Here is an 18,383-nt window from a genome sequence, read left to right as displayed (position 1 = left end):
TAAACTCAATTACAATTTAATTACGATAGCAACATGTTTTTTAAATTACAGTTATAATTATGCCATAATTGTAATTAATGATCAATTGCGTGATTACAATTGTAATTGACCCCAACCCTGCCTGGAATAGTAATGGAAATTAACTTCTATCTGCAGAAATATTGACATATTTTACTAAAACTGCGGTTAATTATTCAACAGTATTATTGATTTTCTAAAAGAAACTTTGCAGGGTTTTTGGTGAGTGAGCGCAAATTTGTGTTTGGATAAAAGCAGTAATGTTGGTAAAGTGGTGTGAGATTAACGTTTACATTTTTTGTTTTTTACATTTTGGGAAATGAAAGTGATTCTCACACACCTGCAAAAGGGTCGGTCTCATCACATGTTAACACAGCAGTTTTAGTCTTATTTTTGCAACATGCTTGGTCCAGTTCTGTGGCTACTGCACTTCTCTATATGATGGATTTATCCCAGCTGTGCCAAAAACAACCCGATTTCACAAGTCAACTGACCACTGAGGAATGTTTGGAGAGTCAATTTAAATTCAATAGTACGGTCACGTTCCTCCATAAGTGCAGTCACAAGACCCTCCTCTCATTGCAGTAATGTGTGTCCAACTGTGTAAGTGTGTAAATGTGTGTGTGTGTGCTGATGTGAGCCCACATGTGTCTGATTGGGCACATCATCACACAAAATGCCTATGAAGCCCTAAATAATCTCTCTACCAACTGTTTCAGCTCACCGGCTAAACTGCTTAGAACGATAATTAAGTGACTTCATAATTTATTTAGTATCTTCCTTTAGAGGTTCAGATTGTGTGAGTGGATTTGGATACATGACCCAGATGAATGTGGGTCAGTCATTACCCGACTGGACAGCCTGGCAATCTGAAAGCATCTGGCAGAGGACAGTCCAATTTACAGATGATTTTGTATATTCCTTTTTTCCAGCAGGGGTCGCTGTCTCTTCCAGTCCAAATGGCTGAATAAAACTCCCTTAAAGCTACCTCGGACACCTCGATGAACCGCTCCGGAACCTGCCACAGAGACCAAGGCACATGTTTGAAAGATTTTATCAAGGTAAAAGCAGACTTGAAATTGTATTTTCCAAAGCAAATATTAAAATGCAACACAATGAAACAGGATTCATTAATTAGAAAGAAAGAATGACACGACTCATATTTTTTGGTTTTTCAAGGGTGGATTATGTTGTAAAATGATCTTAATATTGGAAATGTATTATCTTTGAACTAATACAGGATTGATTTAGTAAATCACTACTTAAGTCATTTGAGGAGAAATCTTTAAAAGTGTACACAGCGTCTGAGTGAAATCTGTTGTCTTTATTTTTCTCTATTCTACTGGATCAGTGCATGAAAAAAGGCCTGTTCTAAGCTTTAACCGGGTCTACATAACAAAATAATAAACACAGAACATATTTGTCATTGTAGCCTTCTTTTTTTATACAATTTCTAAAGTTTTATGGACCTTTTAAACTGTTCTTTCACAATTGTGACCGTAATTTATTGCTGTTTTTCTGTTAGACTTTGATTTGTCTTTATTGGTTTCTGTGTGCCAGTTCCCTCTAAGAAAATTGGAATTGGGGTCAAAAAAACTGTATAAACTCTTGCTAAAACAAATTATTGGAAAAAAAAAGTTTGCTTTTGATTGAAAATAAATACACTTAAGTCATGCACATAGTCCAGTTAGAGTTTAAAGGCTCTCTACTGTCCCTAACAGACCACTAAACAAATTTATTGAACTACTTTCTTTTAAGATGATAGTAACAACAGGTACAGAATATATGTTAATTTTGAATAAGGGGCTGGAATTAAATATGTGTAAACTTCATCCTGTTAATGTTCTTTTGTTGTTGCTTCCTTAATTGTTTCATCCTTTGTTTATTTATTTTTTCCTTTTAGAATTAAAATAGTCCATGTCTGAAATAAACATCACATTACATTTCCATTAAGAGGCTTCCATGCAAAAAAAAAAAAGTATTTTCCCTGCATTAGAATTTAAAAAAGATATTCTATATCTGTCATGTGCATGACCAAGAATTAATTATTACAGAGCCTTAAAATAATGAAAATGTTCAAGGAAACCACTTAATGTTTGGGTGTAAAAAAAAAATCAACAAAAAATAGGAATTAAGTAAGTAAATTAGTAAATTAAAATCATTGAGAAATTTTACAGCTAAACAATGCCAAGCATGATGATATAGTTATAGTCTTTAATATTTACTTAAAGATATGTTAAGACATCATTAAAAAATGCATTGATGATTAGCTTTAAATCATTTTAAAAACAACAAAAAACTGTGCAATTCACAATCACACTCACTTGGTAGATGTTACTTTTGTTGTAGTGCATGTTCAATATGCGATAAAGCTCAGTATCACGACTCACTCGCAGCTGGTTCTCTCGTCCCAAGCGAGCTGCACCATCCCTGTATTACACACATAGACAAGTGAACATGCTAGAAGATTTAAGTTTAGTCCTAATGCAGGCATTTAATCACATTGCATAAAGCGGGAAATGGGTTAGAATTTTATCAAGTCTCAGTGTCTTACATTTTTTGTTTTTATTTCAGCTTTCTTCATTTTTTGTCAAACAAGAGAAAACTCCATCACAATAGTGTTAACGCAAACTAACCGGGTGAGAGCCTCACGGACGGCCTGGCGCGCAAACCGCTCCATTTGGATGTAGAAGAACTCTCTGAAGTTGCTGAACCATTTAATCATCTGGGAGGTCACACAACGGTTGAACTGAATGGAGGAAAAGAATAGGTAAGGACTGTGAAACACAAACTGCAATTAACATTGACACTCGCCTTAAAATATCCATGTTTTAAGATGACACAACTATTACATATGGAGAAGCTGTTGGCTGAAACGGATTCTGACGTCATCCTTCATGGCTGGTTAGCTCAGTTAGCCAAGGTCGTGGGTCCGATCCCCGTACAGGCCAGTCACTAATTAAGCACTCCTCTACTCTTTGTGTTTTTCAACTATTAACTTGATAGCAAGTAAACAATGTACTATTATCACGTTATACAGTCTTGTGCATAACTTCACCTGTTTCCAACGATCTAACAGTCATCCTTCGTGGGTGGTTAGCACAGTTGGTTAGAGCATGGTGTTAACAATGCCAAGGTCACGGGTCTGATACCCGTACGGGCCAGTCTTGCTTTAAGCAATCCTCTATTCTTTTTGTTTTTCGATTATTTACTTCATAGCACCTTCAGTTACTCCTCCAAACAGTCTTGTGCACAACTTCACCTGTTTCAAATGATCTGACGACCATCTTTCATGGCTGGTCAGCCCAGTTGGTTAGAGCGTGGTGCCAAGGTCGCGGGTCCGGTCCCTGTATGAGCCAGTCTCATTTTAAGCAGTCCTCTATTCTTTGTGTTTTTCAACAATTCTCTTGATAGCAAGTAAACACTCTACTACTATCATGTTAAACAGTCTTGTGCACAACTTCACCTGTTTTCAATGATCTAACGGTCATCTTTCATGGCCGGTTAGAGCATGGTGCTAATATCGCCATGGTCCTGGGTTTGATCCCTGTACGGGCCAGTCTCGTCTTAAGCAATCCTCTACTCTTTTTTTTGATTGTTTACTGCATAGCACGTTCAGTTACTCTTCTAAACAGTTTTCTGCACAACTTCAACTGTTTCCAACAATCTGACAGCTTTTTGTGGCTGGTTAGAGTGTGGTGCTAATAACGCCGAGGTCATGGGTCCAATCCTCATACGGGCCACTCACTTTTAAGCACTCCTCTGCTCTTTGTGTTTTTCAACAATTAATTTGATAGCAAATAAACACTGTACTATTATCATGTTAAACAGTTGTATGTACAACTTCACCTGTTTCCAACAATCTGACAACCATCCTTCAAGGCCAGTTAGAGCATGGTGCTAATAACACCAATCGAACCCCGTATGGGCCAGTCTCTTTTTAAGCAATCCTTTACTCTTTTTGTTTTTTGATTATTTACTTCGCAGCACATAAACACTTTGTACTATTATCACTTTCAATTACCACTACAGTTACTCCCTCTATACCGTCTTGAGCACAGCTTCACCTGTTTTCAACTCCAGGCTTATACAAAGGGTTATGGACACAAATAGACTAAATCTTTTACTACCACAGTGATAAGGTACACAGACCTTTACATCCGGAAAGTATGTCTTGAGGGTGTTTGAGCTGGGATAGCGTGTGTAGAAGAACATTAGCTTTGCCTTCTTCAGATGGCAGGGAGATAGTCCCTCCTGCGAGTGCTGAAATGGCTGGTTAAGGGGAATTGTATCTGTTTTCTGCTACACAAAAACATGCACCTCATTCCTCCACTCAGTTTGATAAAAGGATATTCCTCCAGCTGAAAGGTAGAGATCTCCATCCAACCCTCCCATTCCCCGAATGCCCCCTTCCCCCCTCATCCCTCTCTCTCTGTCTTGGCCTATATTTGCATGACGTGTAAGTGATGGGTCCAGGTGACTGAATAAGGGGAGTGGTGGAAATGATGGGTGAGACGAGAACTCTAGAAACAGGTCGGAGTTCAGATAGTCTTTGCGAGATGGGGGCAGATGAGGAAGCTGAGAATGAAGAGATCGAGAGAAGAGCTGCTGCATGGAGTAATGAAGCAATGGAAGAGGGAGTGGAGGGGGCAGAGGAGGGTGAGCAGGGAAGGAGGATGAGGAAGAAGAAGCAGAAGTGGAAGATGGATGGAAAGATGGGGATGAAGTGGATGGGTCCTTGGGTTGTGAGGCCAGGGATAGAAGGGAAGAGTGTGAGACAGGAGGACGAGGTAGAGAGGGCTGATGTTGGGGGAGGCTTTGGTGAGAGGACAGAGGAGGTCCAAGGAGCTGATAGGACTTCTGTGTGTCAGGAGACCTTTGAACAGTCAATGGCATAGAAAGGTCTAATGAATCAGAGCGATGTTGCGGTCCAGACACTGGAGCAAACCCATTGGTCAGCTTCTGCTTCTCTCCTGTTTTGTCCTGGACTCCTGCATTATCCTCTTTATCTCTTCTTGCTTCTTCCTGTCTTGAAGACAGTCCTATCCACACTCGTCCACTTTCTTTCCTTTTATCATTCCCCGGATCCGATGGGACAAAAGAGATCGCTGTGGATGGAGGAGGACTAAAGTCGGTCATCTCTGTGTAGATGCGGAGGACTCGGTCGATGACTCGAGCTACAGCGCTGCCCAACTCTAGCTTCAGCGCTTGGGCAAACTTCTGTCCTCCCTCCATGCCCTCTTCCTCTATCACTCCATCCCAGTCATCTCTTAAAATACTCCCACAGTCCAACCACAGCTCGGATCCCTCAATCACACCATCCAAGGCCAGCCCCCCTCTTCTCCCTCTCTCTATGCTCTCCTCTCTGCCTTTTTCTGGCTCTTCTTTCTGTTTTCTGAAGTTGTCAAAAGCAGGGACAGGAAGTAGTGAGAAAGATTCCTTTTCGGTCTCTTCTCCATCAATGTCTTCCTCATCGTATATTCCTTCTGGGATGTCATCTTCCGCCATAATCTCCACCTCTGCTTTTCTTCTAGCGTGTCCCTCACTGCCACCGCCCTTCCTTTGCTCTGCTGCTAGGTGCTTTTCACCAAAGGCCCTCCACACTTTCTCCTGCAGGGCCTGCAATCTCTCCCTGGCCTCCTCCAGCTGTTCTTTGAGCTCCTCCCTTTCCTTTCTCCTCCCCTCCCTTCCTCCTTCATATCTCTTAGCTCCTTCCTCTGCTTTTTTGCCTTGCTGGCTTTCCAACTTCATCCTCTTGACTTTAATGAAGTCCTGACTCCACTCTGCAGCAAGTGTGTCATTGTGGCGCTTTTTTACCCTCAACAGGCTATCCTCTTCCTCCATCACCTGCTCTTGTACTCCTTTCATCCTATGCTCCACTCTATCATCCCTCTCATTTTCTAAACTTTGGTCTCTCAGATGTCTGTGGACACTGAGGTGTGAGTTAATCTGCCCCCCGTTCCTCTGAGAACTTCCACCTGGCAGGAGGAGCTGGTGTATAAGAGGGAATTCAGGAGGTCGGAAAGAGGGAGAAAGACTAACAGCTCTAGCCTGAGTTTGAATGGCAGGGAGATCTTCAGAGTTAAGAACTGAAGCAAAGGGGTGGTCTTGGGCAGAGGAATCATCAAATAGATCTGTATGCGAATCCATCACTGTTGAAAGACAAAAGCGGGAGGAAATTTTTGGTGGGCAATAAGGGTAACAAATTCAACTTTGTCTCATTGAAGGCTGGGAAAAGAAATCCTGACCCCAACCAGAGTCAAACCAGACAGTAAACATTCAAACTTTCACAAGTCCATTGGTTTTATATTGCATTACATTGGAAATAGATGAGAAAGTTATATCAACATAGTGCACACAAAAGACAATCCTAAGGAATGCTGGTGGACTTCCATGAGCTTTTTACGGTTACACTAAATCAGAAAATACCAAACACCCACCACAATACATGACTTTCACTTACTTGGACAGCAAAATAAGTCCCTGGTCGTCTGCAGGACACAACCACCTTCACTTTGCTCGACAATGAGTTCATACAACAAAAAATGTTTTTTTTATTTGTTTGGGTGAGTTTATCTTGTATTGTTGTCTGGAGTGAGGACTAAACTGGAGTGCAGGTAATACACAGGTGCCAAGGGTTCAAGCAGATGCTGCATGGAGTTAACATCTGGCTCATGATCTTTGCCCCGAATCAGCCAGTCTGATTTATGATGGGCTTCCTGTTTTTCTAGAAAGAAAAAAGAAAAGGGCACACAAAAAGGAAAGCATTGTAAAATAATTGTGCTCGGTCATGAGAAGTTAGCAACTGTAATGTCTTGTTTGAATCAGAATATCTCTGTATGCACTTTGAATTTTGTTGTTGTTTCACTACATTACAATAATAAATACACTTCTACATGTCTAGTTTGCCAGTTTTGAAGTTCAAAGCGTAAAAACATACTGCCCTCTTCCCCTTTTGTCAAACCTCTGCTCCCTCCTGATACCCATTTTTCCTTCCTCTCTCCTCATCTCCTATCCTCATTTCCTCCCTCTCTCTGTTATCAGTTCAGGCAGCTTGTTAGGCACTGTTTGATCAGAGTGTTTACCGTCAAACACACACACACACACACACACACACACACACACACACACACACACACACACACACACACACACACACACACACACACACACACAGCCACTCATGCCCACACACAAAAGAGGCTTGGGAGTGGGCTAACAATGGTCAATGGTCCTTGTGGAGTGAAACAGAGTGAGAGATCTGCATGTCTGTGAGTGTGCACTCAGTGTGTGTGCGTTTGTGCGCGTGTGTGTGTGCATGAGCAGTAGGCCTACTACATTTGGATAACATTCCTAATCCACTTTAGGTCTGTATACCACACTTCACTGAGTAAAAAATGGACAAACGATAAATGGGTGGATAGGTAGACTGATGGAAGCATATGGACAATAATAGAGATAGATAGATAGATAGATAGATAGATAGATAGATAGATAGATAGATAGATAGATAGATAGAAATGAGCACCATTACCCTGGTGCAACATGAAGAGAATAATCCCTCTATAAACAGCTAAATATCAATTATTCAAATGCACCCTCCTCTCCACTATAATACTGCCCAGATGGCAGGCCAACCAATGCGCTTATATCAGGGACAGATTAGCTTTTCAAAGCCAGTGGGGAGCTGCACAAAATATGAACACTGAGCGATGAAATCAAAAGCTAATAAGGTCACACTTTAAAATGGTGCTATTGAATGCATTTAAAAAAAATCTGTGTGGCTTTGCTAATTTAAAGAGGATTAACAGTTTGGTTTAGCATTCTTAACTATCTACAGGCTTTCAGGTCTTTTTGAAAGCTGTGTGCGCTAAACAGTGTAGATGAATGGATTGTATCTAATTCCAAGGTGTTTTTAGTTTAAATCTAAAACCATTAAAGAAACAAGAGCACTCAGAAAATGTAATGAATCCTCCATGGCCTAGGGTCTATCTTTGAGTAAAGTTTTGACAAAATACATCGAGGACTTTTCACGTAATCCTGCTAAAAGACAAAGAAATAAATAAATGAAGGTAAAAATACTACCTCCTTGGCTGAGTAAGTCAACCTGTTTGCATTATTGTGCCTCTTACTGCCACCTACTGACGTGAAGGAGGTGCCACAATCACATTTCACAGCAAAAATCAACATAAAAAAAAAACAAGAAAACAAATAAATATTACAGTAATTTCTACAAAATATCATTGAAATATCTGAATAAAATTTGATAATTTAACACAGTACACTGAAAATCTCTCACAGCAAAGTAACATGCAGGGAAATCAGTGAGGAAATGTGTTGTGGGTTTTTCATATTCAAATTAACTGCATCCTACAGTATGTGCTTGAGTACATTATAGGACATTAAATTTAATCTAACTATAGATTTAGATCTCTATCCATCTGGGGTGGGAAATCAGCCCATTTTCCCGATTCTGTTCTGATTATTCAAGACTTGATTAAATTACAAACTGATCTTGAATTATTAGCAATTATCGATTAGATTGTTGATCATTGCTGATCCACGTTGATGTTGGTGTTGATCATTTATTATATTTTTTTTACTCTTTTTCTTTGGATTTTTCTGTGTTTTGGAAGTCATTTTGCGTACTTTAGTTGTCATTAAAAAAAATAAGAAAGAAAAAAAATTCTCACATTTAACATCAGTCAGCTGCTGAATTATTTGACTTCTCTCTTTGAACAATCAACTCCTCACATATACCTTCAATATTGTATAAAGTAATTGAAATATCCCAAATAGGAGGACTCGCCTGTTTTGTATTACACTTTGAAACGTGAATGATAATCGTAATCATAATTGCCAATATGAAAATTGCGATTAATCGATTATCTTTTTTTTTTTTTTTTTTACCACCCCTACTATCTATCTATAATTGATGTGAACCATCTGCCTGAACGCGCACGCGTGTGTGCACGTGTATGACCATAATTGGCAGCGTTGTTGACTAATGTGTCGCAGTTTAAATGTGTGTAGAAACAGACGTGTCTGTCATGTCATCACTTCTAAAACATGGCAGCCGGTCAGTGTGAAGCGGAGTTTTCAAGTTTAAAACACTACTCACTTTCACCTCCCCGTCCAGCGGTGCTCGGTGCCCGGCTCGCTCCGCTCCAGCGGCCGTGTCGGAGCGCTCGGTCCCGGGCTGGATCTCTGTGCGTTAATCAGCGGACAGGCCGCGGACAGGTCAGGACTGGGAGCGTGAGTCTGGCTGTTCCCCGTCTGCTCCGCGGCGGAGCCGTTGTTCCGCAACTCTGTGGGTGTGGGTGGTGGTGGGGTGGGGGTCGAACTCTTCACACGGCCCTCTTTTTCACTCCAGGTCTGTCACTGTGCAGGCTTTTCTCCCTCACAGATCCCTCCATCCGTCTGTGGCTGGCATCGACCTGACGCTGTGCTGGAGTGGATGGAGAGCGGGGAGGGGATGGAGAGCAGTCCACTAAACTAAACGGTCCTCCCACGTTGGCATGACCCTGACTGCGCGCGCGCACGTGTGTAATAGTGATGCAAACAACCGATAAGCAGAAACAAACGTAGAAAAACCAAAATTGACTCATTTAATGTGTTTTGTAGTATTGGTGGGACGATATATAAAGTTCACGAGACGAGGCGATATACGATACGCTCACGACAACGATACGAGATGATAAAAAAGATGCACAAAAATGCCGGTTTGAAAAATAAGCACGCTTTTATTTGACTTAAATTCCCATCACAATTACATATATAATAACCTTTTCAACTCAAGCAAATATCAAATACAAAATGACCGAAACAATAAATAAAACCAATATATTTTCCTTATGAAAGTGCAATAAGTGACACTGTAAATAGAACGCAAAAATAGAGACAGTTTATGTCTGTCTATTATTAAAACCAAATCATGTCATCGTCATGACATTCTCTTAAAAAATAAACTATCTGTGATGATGTATGGATGATGTAAGTAGTTCAAGAGACTAGGCGATATATACAGCACTGGGCTCACAATAACCATAGGAGATAATATTTTTGGAAGAGAAAAAAAAAGACACAAAAATGCAGTTTGAAAAATAAGCATGCTTTTATTTGACTTAAATTCCCATCATGATTACATATATAATAACCTTTTCAACTCAAATTAACATAAAATACAAAATAACCGAAACAATAAATAAAACCAATATTCTCCTTTTGAAAGTGCAGTAAGTGACAATGCAAATAGAACGCAATAATAGACAATTTATGCCAATCTAAAATTAAAACCAAATCATGTCATCATCCTGACATTCTCTTAAAAAAGAAACTGTGTACTATGCATACAGTATATAAGTTGCAGTTTACACTTTACTTTAAGTTATATACTTAAGGTTGATGTTATGCTCTCATTAGCATGAATAAGGTGTCATGAAGGCTATCATTAAGTGTCTTTTGCTAAATTATGACACCTTTGGAGCTATGTTGGCATTTTTTGGGTTCGGTGGAGGGATCCAGTGGGTAAGGGTTAAGGTTAGGGTAACGAACAACCTTCATGACACCTTATTCATGCTAATGAGAGGTGTTATGTTGCAATAATGACAGCGCAATGTCAGCTTTTATGTATAAAACTTCAAGTAAAGTGTTACCAAAAAGAAACTGTTGTATGTATAAGGTTTGCATGTAGCATTTAAGTTTTTCTAAAAATCCGACTCGGACAGTCTACACAGCCCAGATTTTAGATATATGGACATGTTCTTTTTCAGTAATATTAGTGTGTCTTGTCAACATTTTCTGACAGTAATTGAGACCATTGTACATTGACTATGTCTCCCGTGGATGAAAAGCCAGCTCGCTTGGGACAGACGTAGCAATATCTTCGGAATATGAAACCAATAATCGTACCATCGACGATATAGTTTGTGACGTTTGTTTGTTTGTTTGTTTGTTTTTTAAAGATATCTTGTCACTCGATATATCATCTCAGCTTTAGTGTTTACTACACTCATCAGTCGCATAAAGGATTAGACATTTCCAGTTAACAGGCAAAACATCAAATCTTTAAATGTAATTCTTTTGTTGCACAAAATAATTGAAGACCCCTGTTAACTCAATTAATCAAATCACACCAGCACTAAATAATGCTATTTCACGAAATTTAACCAAACATTTGTAAACTTTGATGCATAATTCTTGGCTGACAGCACAAGTGACGAACACAACTAATATAGTTTGACTGGATTCTTCAGTGACATTCTTTAATGTAATCCAATGTGGTAAATCTGATTTATCTCGTTAATAAATCCGGTAAATAATGCTTAGCGTATCACAAAAATATTCCACCACACAACAAGTGTTTATTGCCTAAAATATAAACATACCATCCATGATTTGTCATAAATATTAGTTGTACTGGAGTAATTTTGTTCCTGACCATCACATGTTTTACCTTTTACTCCATCATTCATGGGCCTGAATTCCACCACTAAACTTGTTTTTTTTTTTTTTTTTTTTTTCCTGTTTCAGCTTTTCTGTTGGTCTTGTTCTCTGCACCTACCAGTTTTAAAAAGACAACTGAGCTCATCATTTGGAAAATGGCACTATTTTTGCTTGAATCCATTAAGGTCAGCTCTTCACATACAGTATGCCTATGTTATGGGCTTTCACATCAATAATGCTTGAATTTCCAATCAGTTTCCTTGAAATGTTGTTTATTTAAATCTGCATCCAAGTGGTTTATAAGTGCAGTGGCACAGTAACATATATATTCTATGAATCAATTTTTTTTTTTTTTTAATATTATGTCTGTATTCCTATATTTTATTCTGTCTATTTGATCTCCAGTCATTCGCCTTTACCCATCTCATCGCTGTTGCTCTTTACCTCTGATTAAAAATGGTTATGCACTGAGTGAAAGGTCGCAGTTGTTATGGAAACAAGCTTGATAACAAAAGCTGGACACATGGGTTCAGAGGGAGGGGATGGAAAGGGGTACAGAGTGGAAAAAAAAGAGTGAAATGTGGCTGAATAAACACAAACATGCAGAGAAGAGGAGGAGGAGGAGGAGAGGGCAGGAAAGAGAGAGAGAGAGAGAGAGAGAGAGGTCTGAATAAATAAAACATATGCAGCGGGAGGAAGAGTGATGATGGCAAGGTCATGAAATGATGGCTCCATCTGCAACAATAAATAACAAAAGAGAAAACTGGGTTTTTGTCATTCTAGGAGGACAGTTGATGAACAAAAGAGTGTGAGTGAGTGGGAGAATGCAATTGATAGATAATGTGTGGAACGGCTGCACACGCAGGAGAATACTAAAAAGCACAAAGTGTTCACCAAAAAAAAAAAAGCTGACAAAAAGCCCAAAAATGATGTGTGTGTGTGTGTGTGTGTACATCATCCCTCTGAGAGCTTATATTATGTTAACCACTAACATCAAACTCTTTCTGTTTCTCTCTTACACACACAGGAAGGTGCCAGCCATATAAATAGGATATCCCAGTGCGGGCGATACAGAGAGAAAGAGACTGTCAGGGAGAGGAAGAGATTACAAATTCAAAGGGGGCGACACAGAGGGGTGAGAAAGAGAGGAGGGGGGGGGGGTGGAAAGTGGAGTAGGAGAGGAACAGAGGGGTGGAAACAGGAGGGGGGTGAGGGCAGAGAGATGTAAAAGGATCAATAAATGGCATAAAGTGTATGTTCATTGATTTACTTACAATGATAGAGGGAGGGATGGAAAGGCAGTGGGGGGATGCAGGGTGTAAGGTGGAAAGCATTACAACAATTTCATTACAGCGACATCAGTCAATGTTTTTATATTCACAGGAGATCAAATGAGGATTTTCTAGGTGATAATGTCCCAAGAGACAAACTGCAGCTTTATCCACAGTGATATACGTTGGAGTTTAGCCTCTTTTGTGGTATTCAAACCTCACCTTAGTACACTTCCTATTTTATAAGATCACGTCAAACACAGGCTGTGTTCAAAATCGCATACTAACGTACTACTCATACTAAATATAAGCACTAAGTCTGACGTCAAAATGAGTATGTAGTGCGTTCCAATTTGATAGTATGGAAAGATTGAATACGCGGGAAATACCTGGATGTATACGATATCGGGACATTTTCGAAGTATGCACGGTGGGCACAGTAGTCATACTCAGCTGCCCCATGAAGCATTGCAAGCGGAATGTAAAGTTGTCCTGGGACCAGCTTCAAGCTAAAAGACAAACATTCCATTTTCAAAAGAAAAGCATCTCTTATTGTCTTCCATTAGTTTTTAATACTTTTGTAAATAGGGCTCTTGTTTTGAAGTTAACCTGAAGTTTAGCCAGTAGCAAAATGTTGGCATGAAATGTGCGTACGCAAGTTTCATGGATCAAATGACCACATGTTGATATTCTATTTGGTCACTTTCTCACTTTAAATATTTTCAGAACTTTCAAAGGTGGAGAATCAACAGAGATATTAGCCCCAGTGTGCCTCAGGTTTTTGTTGTTGTAGGTTTCAAATGCGTCTTGACAAACTTCGAAGTATACTTCAGTGTGAACGCTCATCATCCTAATCATACTAATAGTATATAATAGACAGTATATACTCCTTGTGTCAACCTGTCTTATTAGTGAGGCTCTATAACATCCTCACAATTGTTTTCCGTGTACTTTATTAATCATATTTTATTGTTTTTGGGCAGTTAACGTATCCTCCGCATTTAATCCGCTTGCACCAGAGTACAGAATACTCAGTATAATTATTCTATGTTCTGGTGTTTTTGTAAATTTAACAGTTATTGATTAATTGGCAAAAATAAGTTAAAAAATGACCCATTCAAACCGATTGGAACAGTGACATCATACTGACTCCGAGGCGTTATACCAACTCCGAGGAGGTTTAGCTTATGCATCCTCACTTGCCTTTTCTTTGGGAAATACAGTTTGTCTCATTTTTATTATTTTCTGGTTCATTTGGATGAATTTAATCTGCAAATATAATGTGACTGGCCTTTATCTTAAGCAATGTTACTGTTTACCTCTCTCCAGCTAAACATGGACACGTTAGTGCAGTGGTTCCCAAACTTTTACGGGCCGTGACCCCATTTTTATATCACAGATTTCTGGTGACCCCCGGTGAAATTCTTTCCTCTAGGATTAGTTTTTGATCATGTTTGTTATACAGGATTAGCTGCACCAGCTCAGATGATTTATTACTGCCCTTTATTTGAACTAGAACTATATTTGAGAAAGTGAAAGTACATAATACTTTTGATTGTGTGGTAAAGAATAATAAATATTTTAATAGTGATTAAGAAATATATATTTAATCAGTATATTATTTATCAAATACTAAACATTTCAGGTGACCCCATTTTAATTCCAGGCGTCATGACCCCAAGATTAATAAACACTGCACGTGAAGGATGTGCAATTAGAATGAATGATGAGGTGGATTTAGAGGACTGAGTGATTATAAACATTAGGCTTGTTAGCCTGTAAGCACTAATAAGTAAGTGTGAAGCTACTTTATATTTGATCATTACTTCTAAAGTAATGAAACATCATATGATATAGAATTGCGATCACAAGGTTAAGGCAATCTCTTTTAACAGGTTTAAGAAGAAGCTGAATATTGTCAAAAATAATAATGGCTATTTGTATTAAAAACCTAGCTGCATTAGTTTTAGTTTTTTTTTTTACTTTATTATTTTTATTTTGCAATATGGAACAAACAGGGGACTGGGTTGTACAAAAAAAAGCCCAAGAATGGATAAAAATATAAAAATGCAGAAGTTATGTAGCACGCTCTAGTTTTTGATACAGGTATTGTTTAGTGTCTTTGTTTGTGGCATACCCATTATTTCCTGTATTTCTCTCATTTACTCTTTTGAATCCTCAGAATAATATCCATGCTGCGTATAGAGTTTATGATGTTTATATCTAGTCTTAACGTTAGGGGGTTCCTATAGAGCCAGCAACTGCATTAGTTTTGTATAAAAGGAAGAAAAAACAAACACTTGTTTTCACTTGTTCTTCAAATGGAAAACACAACGCTGCTAGACATGCTTTGAAAGATGTTTCTTGGACCTGGATGTGAATAAATGTAAGGCAATCATCGTGCAAAATAGAGTAACATTGTAGGGAGAAAGGTTTGAGCTGAACAAGAGGCAGGCAGACAACAGAATGATTAAAGTGTGTCTAACTCTATGTGTATGTGTGTGTGCGTGATAGATGGGAGGGAGTATAAAAGACAGAAGTGTGCTCAAATTGCTGAGGGCAAGGTGACAGAGAGAATGAGCAAAGAGGAATAACAGGCTCAGATTAGGAGGGGAAGTTGATAGAAGTCGAACAAACAAGGCGTGATGTTGTACGTGGACAGCTAAAGGTGTCACAGTGCTCTGTCTGGCTTAATGATGACCCACTGGGCATGTAGGTCATAACGGTTTATGTCTCCGAGCTGTAACTGTATGCCTGCATGCATCCATTAGCATCAGCACATTGTGTGTGTGTGTGCGTGTGTGTCTGTGTGTACACAGAAACCTGACAGTCACACACATACATGCTGCACACTGCATGCTCTTTCCCCGAGTGTGTTTAAAGTGTGTGGTCAGAGGTTGAAGAAGCAGTTTTTCCAGCGTGCCGAACTCAACAAGACTCTTTAAACTGCACACACTCGTGCACACCCACACATGCTCCAAATCCAGGTTCTGGCGCTCGTGCTAACAGCTGCCCTTCACGCCACACATGCACACATGGTGCCTCCAAGTATGGTACTAAATTATGCACATACACACACACAAACGCTCTCTTTTGATCTGATGATAGCACATCCACACACATGCAGATACACACACAGAGGGAAGTTATTATGCTCTCAGGCTGGAGTGTTTTGATGGTATAATTGCAGTGACCAGTGAGGAGCATGGAGACAGAGGGAGAGATGGAGAGAGGGATGGATGGAGGGAGAGGAAAAGAGGTGTGTGTTGACACTCAGCATGCTAATGTTGTGAGGCTCTAACCCCCCTCTCCGATTTCAAACCTCCATCCCTTCATTCATCCATCAATCTCTTTGTCCCTCTATCGTTCCCTCTCTAGAGAGAAAAGGTAGAGTTAGATGTGTAACACAGGATGGAGTGATGCTCATTTTCCTTTTGCTTCAATCCCTCCATCCTCTTTCCACGCACAATGGTCAAAACAAAGCCAATAAAAAAAGGAAAAGGAGGTACAAACGGATGAAAATAGAGAAACGATGGGGAGGCTCTGTTTTTCCATTTGTTTTAACAATAGAAGGATGATCTCTGCTTATCCTCTAATCTCATCCCTTCTTTTCTTTCCTGTGTTGCTATCTCGCACACCCCACAATTCCTCATTTTCCTCACCAGTGTGAGAGAAAAAAGAGGCTTCTTCCTCTCACTAACCTTCAGTAATCATTTTATTGTCTCTCCATTCGCTTGTCCTTCACCAGCCCTGAATCCTCTCATATTCTACCAATTATCATTAGAAGTGTGCATACAAATTTGTTCTTTGGTCTCCCTGCAGGATGGCTTTATGGTTTGATTCCTAGTATCTTTCTGCAGGGCTTTTTAGCCCGGCAGACATAGGCGGAGTTTGAGATTCTCGGCGGGGGGTTCAAAAGAAAAAATACAATTAAATATATAGACCGTATTGAGATTCGCACCAACCACAATGTGTGACACATATACAATAATGCAAAAATGATTAGTAACATAATTGATAATGTTGACTACAAAAATGTACGCCGATGTATCATTTAATGTTGTGCAACAGAAGAAGAACCAACCTAAAGTCTCAAAAGTTTGGGACCATTTCACCGAAAAGTTTAGGGTTCTTTCACACAAGTACTATCTGGTCCGCTTGAAGTGGACTCGAGTTTGGCGCACCTGCAAATTTGGTTCGTTTGGGCTGGTGTGAAAGTGGACCAATTTGATCTGGTTTGAACTAAATAACTGTAGAGAGACCACCTCCAGAGGTTGGTCTCGGTACGGTTCCAAGCGCTATTATGTAGCAGCCTTTTCTGTTCTACGGAGGCTTCCGTAGCACGCCGCGCAGTGTATTTTGGGAAGCGCCAACTTCATTTTTTCACACGAGATTGGTTTGGAGCTAACTAGAGATGAAGCGGGGACAAACGTGGTTGAAAGAGGAGGTACAGTGCCTCATAGAAATATGGATAGATGAGCACATTAGTGCTCAACTGTCGAGCACCCACAAAAATGCCAAAATATTTGCAATTTTCATAGTTAATTCATACAAGTAGTAGTTGGTTCCTTTGCAAAAACCCTGGTGTGAATGAGAACTGAACTAGTTGAGAATCGCAATGTTGGCGGGGGGTCTTGGGGTTGGGGTTGGTGGCGTGGTGCGCTGGGTCCTCGGTTCCTTGGGGCTTCTCGGGTCTGTATGTGGGAGGCGGCGGCCGCCTCTCGGCATAGGATCTTGGGGGTGTCTGGGGGGGCTGCTTGGTCTTGGGGAGGTGGCCTGGGGATCCCTGGCCCCCGCTCTTTCTGCTGGCCTGGCTGCACCTCTGGGTCCGGGGCAGCGCTTGGGTTTGCAGTAGCGGTTCTTGCACATACATTGGTCTACGTTTCACTGGCATGCCTTGGGCTGTGGGATAAAACTCATACTGGGCTTAACCTTCGTCACATTGATCCCAAATACCTGATTTAGGTATTACCACTCACCAACTACAACTTCACATCTCACTTCAAAATAATCAACTCCTCCCCAACCTTTACAATTATTACCTTGATTCTCTCCTTGCCTAATATCTTACCCTCTAATTAAAGTGACTGCTACCCCTGCCGTTGCAAGCTCAGCATATGCCAGCAGATATGTTATAAAGATGTTCACTTCTGGAAGAAAGCAAGAAAATTTGTACATTGTATTTTTTATTTAGTATATGCTGAAACCAAAGGTTCCCACTCAAAATCGAGAAATCCAAGATGGTCGCCATGCATATTGCCAATTTGGATATTTTGTCACAACTTTGGTTCTATTTGACATAGAAGCATGATCTAAGTGACAATTGGTTATCAGGGTCAAAGAATTCAATAATATATCTACGGAGTAAGATCTAAAATGACTCGTAAACGTATTGTGAATTTCAATCTTACCATAACTTCGGTTCTGTTTGGCATAGAAACATGATCTGGCAAAATGTAGGTTTTTGGGGACAAGGATCGTGATGAAATGGCATATAAATACTATATCTTGCATATAGAGCAAGATTCAATATGGCCACCATCTGTTTTGACAAAATTTGACAACCCTCTATAACTTCAATATTGTTACCACTCAGAATTCGGAATAAAAATGGAATGAGTGAAATTGTAATACATCAAGTTGACTGAT

General features: G+C 39.8%; 1 protein-coding gene across 2 annotated transcripts; it reads right to left on the bottom strand.

The window, feature by feature from the left end:
* Nucleotides 1–9,547, bottom strand: prox3 (prospero homeobox 3). Of its 2 annotated transcripts, none has more exons than XM_028474488.1 (7): nt 9,136–9,547; nt 6,482–6,745; nt 4,372–6,170; nt 4,171–4,278; nt 2,655–2,767; nt 2,343–2,448; nt 1–1,036 (listed from the first exon to the last, which is right to left on the bottom strand). In XM_028474488.1, coding segments are annotated over exons 2-7 (2,301 nt in total). In that variant the 5' UTR covers nt 6,483–6,745; nt 9,136–9,547; the 3' UTR covers nt 1–862. The 2 variants fall into 2 exon arrangements, with proteins under 2 accessions (XP_028330289.1, XP_028330287.1); XM_028474486.1 differs by having other exon boundaries at nt 9,140–9,547.
* Between the last annotated feature and the right edge of the window lie 8,836 nt (nt 9,548–18,383).

This window comes from Gouania willdenowi, chromosome 18 (genome assembly GCF_900634775.1).
Source record: "Gouania willdenowi chromosome 18, fGouWil2.1, whole genome shotgun sequence".
Lineage (NCBI taxonomy): Eukaryota > Metazoa > Chordata > Actinopteri > Blenniiformes > Gobiesocidae > Gouania > Gouania willdenowi.
Note: the sequence above shows the minus strand (reverse complement) of the source record. Positions and strands in the feature narration are given on the sequence as shown.

What these genes read in the sequence shown, in the direction of transcription:
- prox3 (XM_028474488.1), bottom strand. An exon ending in GTCCGTGAGGCTCTCACCCG is followed by an intron (nt 2,449 to 2,654) that starts GTTAGTTTGCGT and finishes TGTGTAATACAG; the next exon opens with GGATGGTGCAGCTCGCTTGG. An exon ending in ACAAAAGTAACATCTACCAA is followed by an intron (nt 1,037 to 2,342) that starts GTGAGTGTGATT and finishes TCTCTGTGGCAG; the next exon opens with GTTCCGGAGCGGTTCATCGA.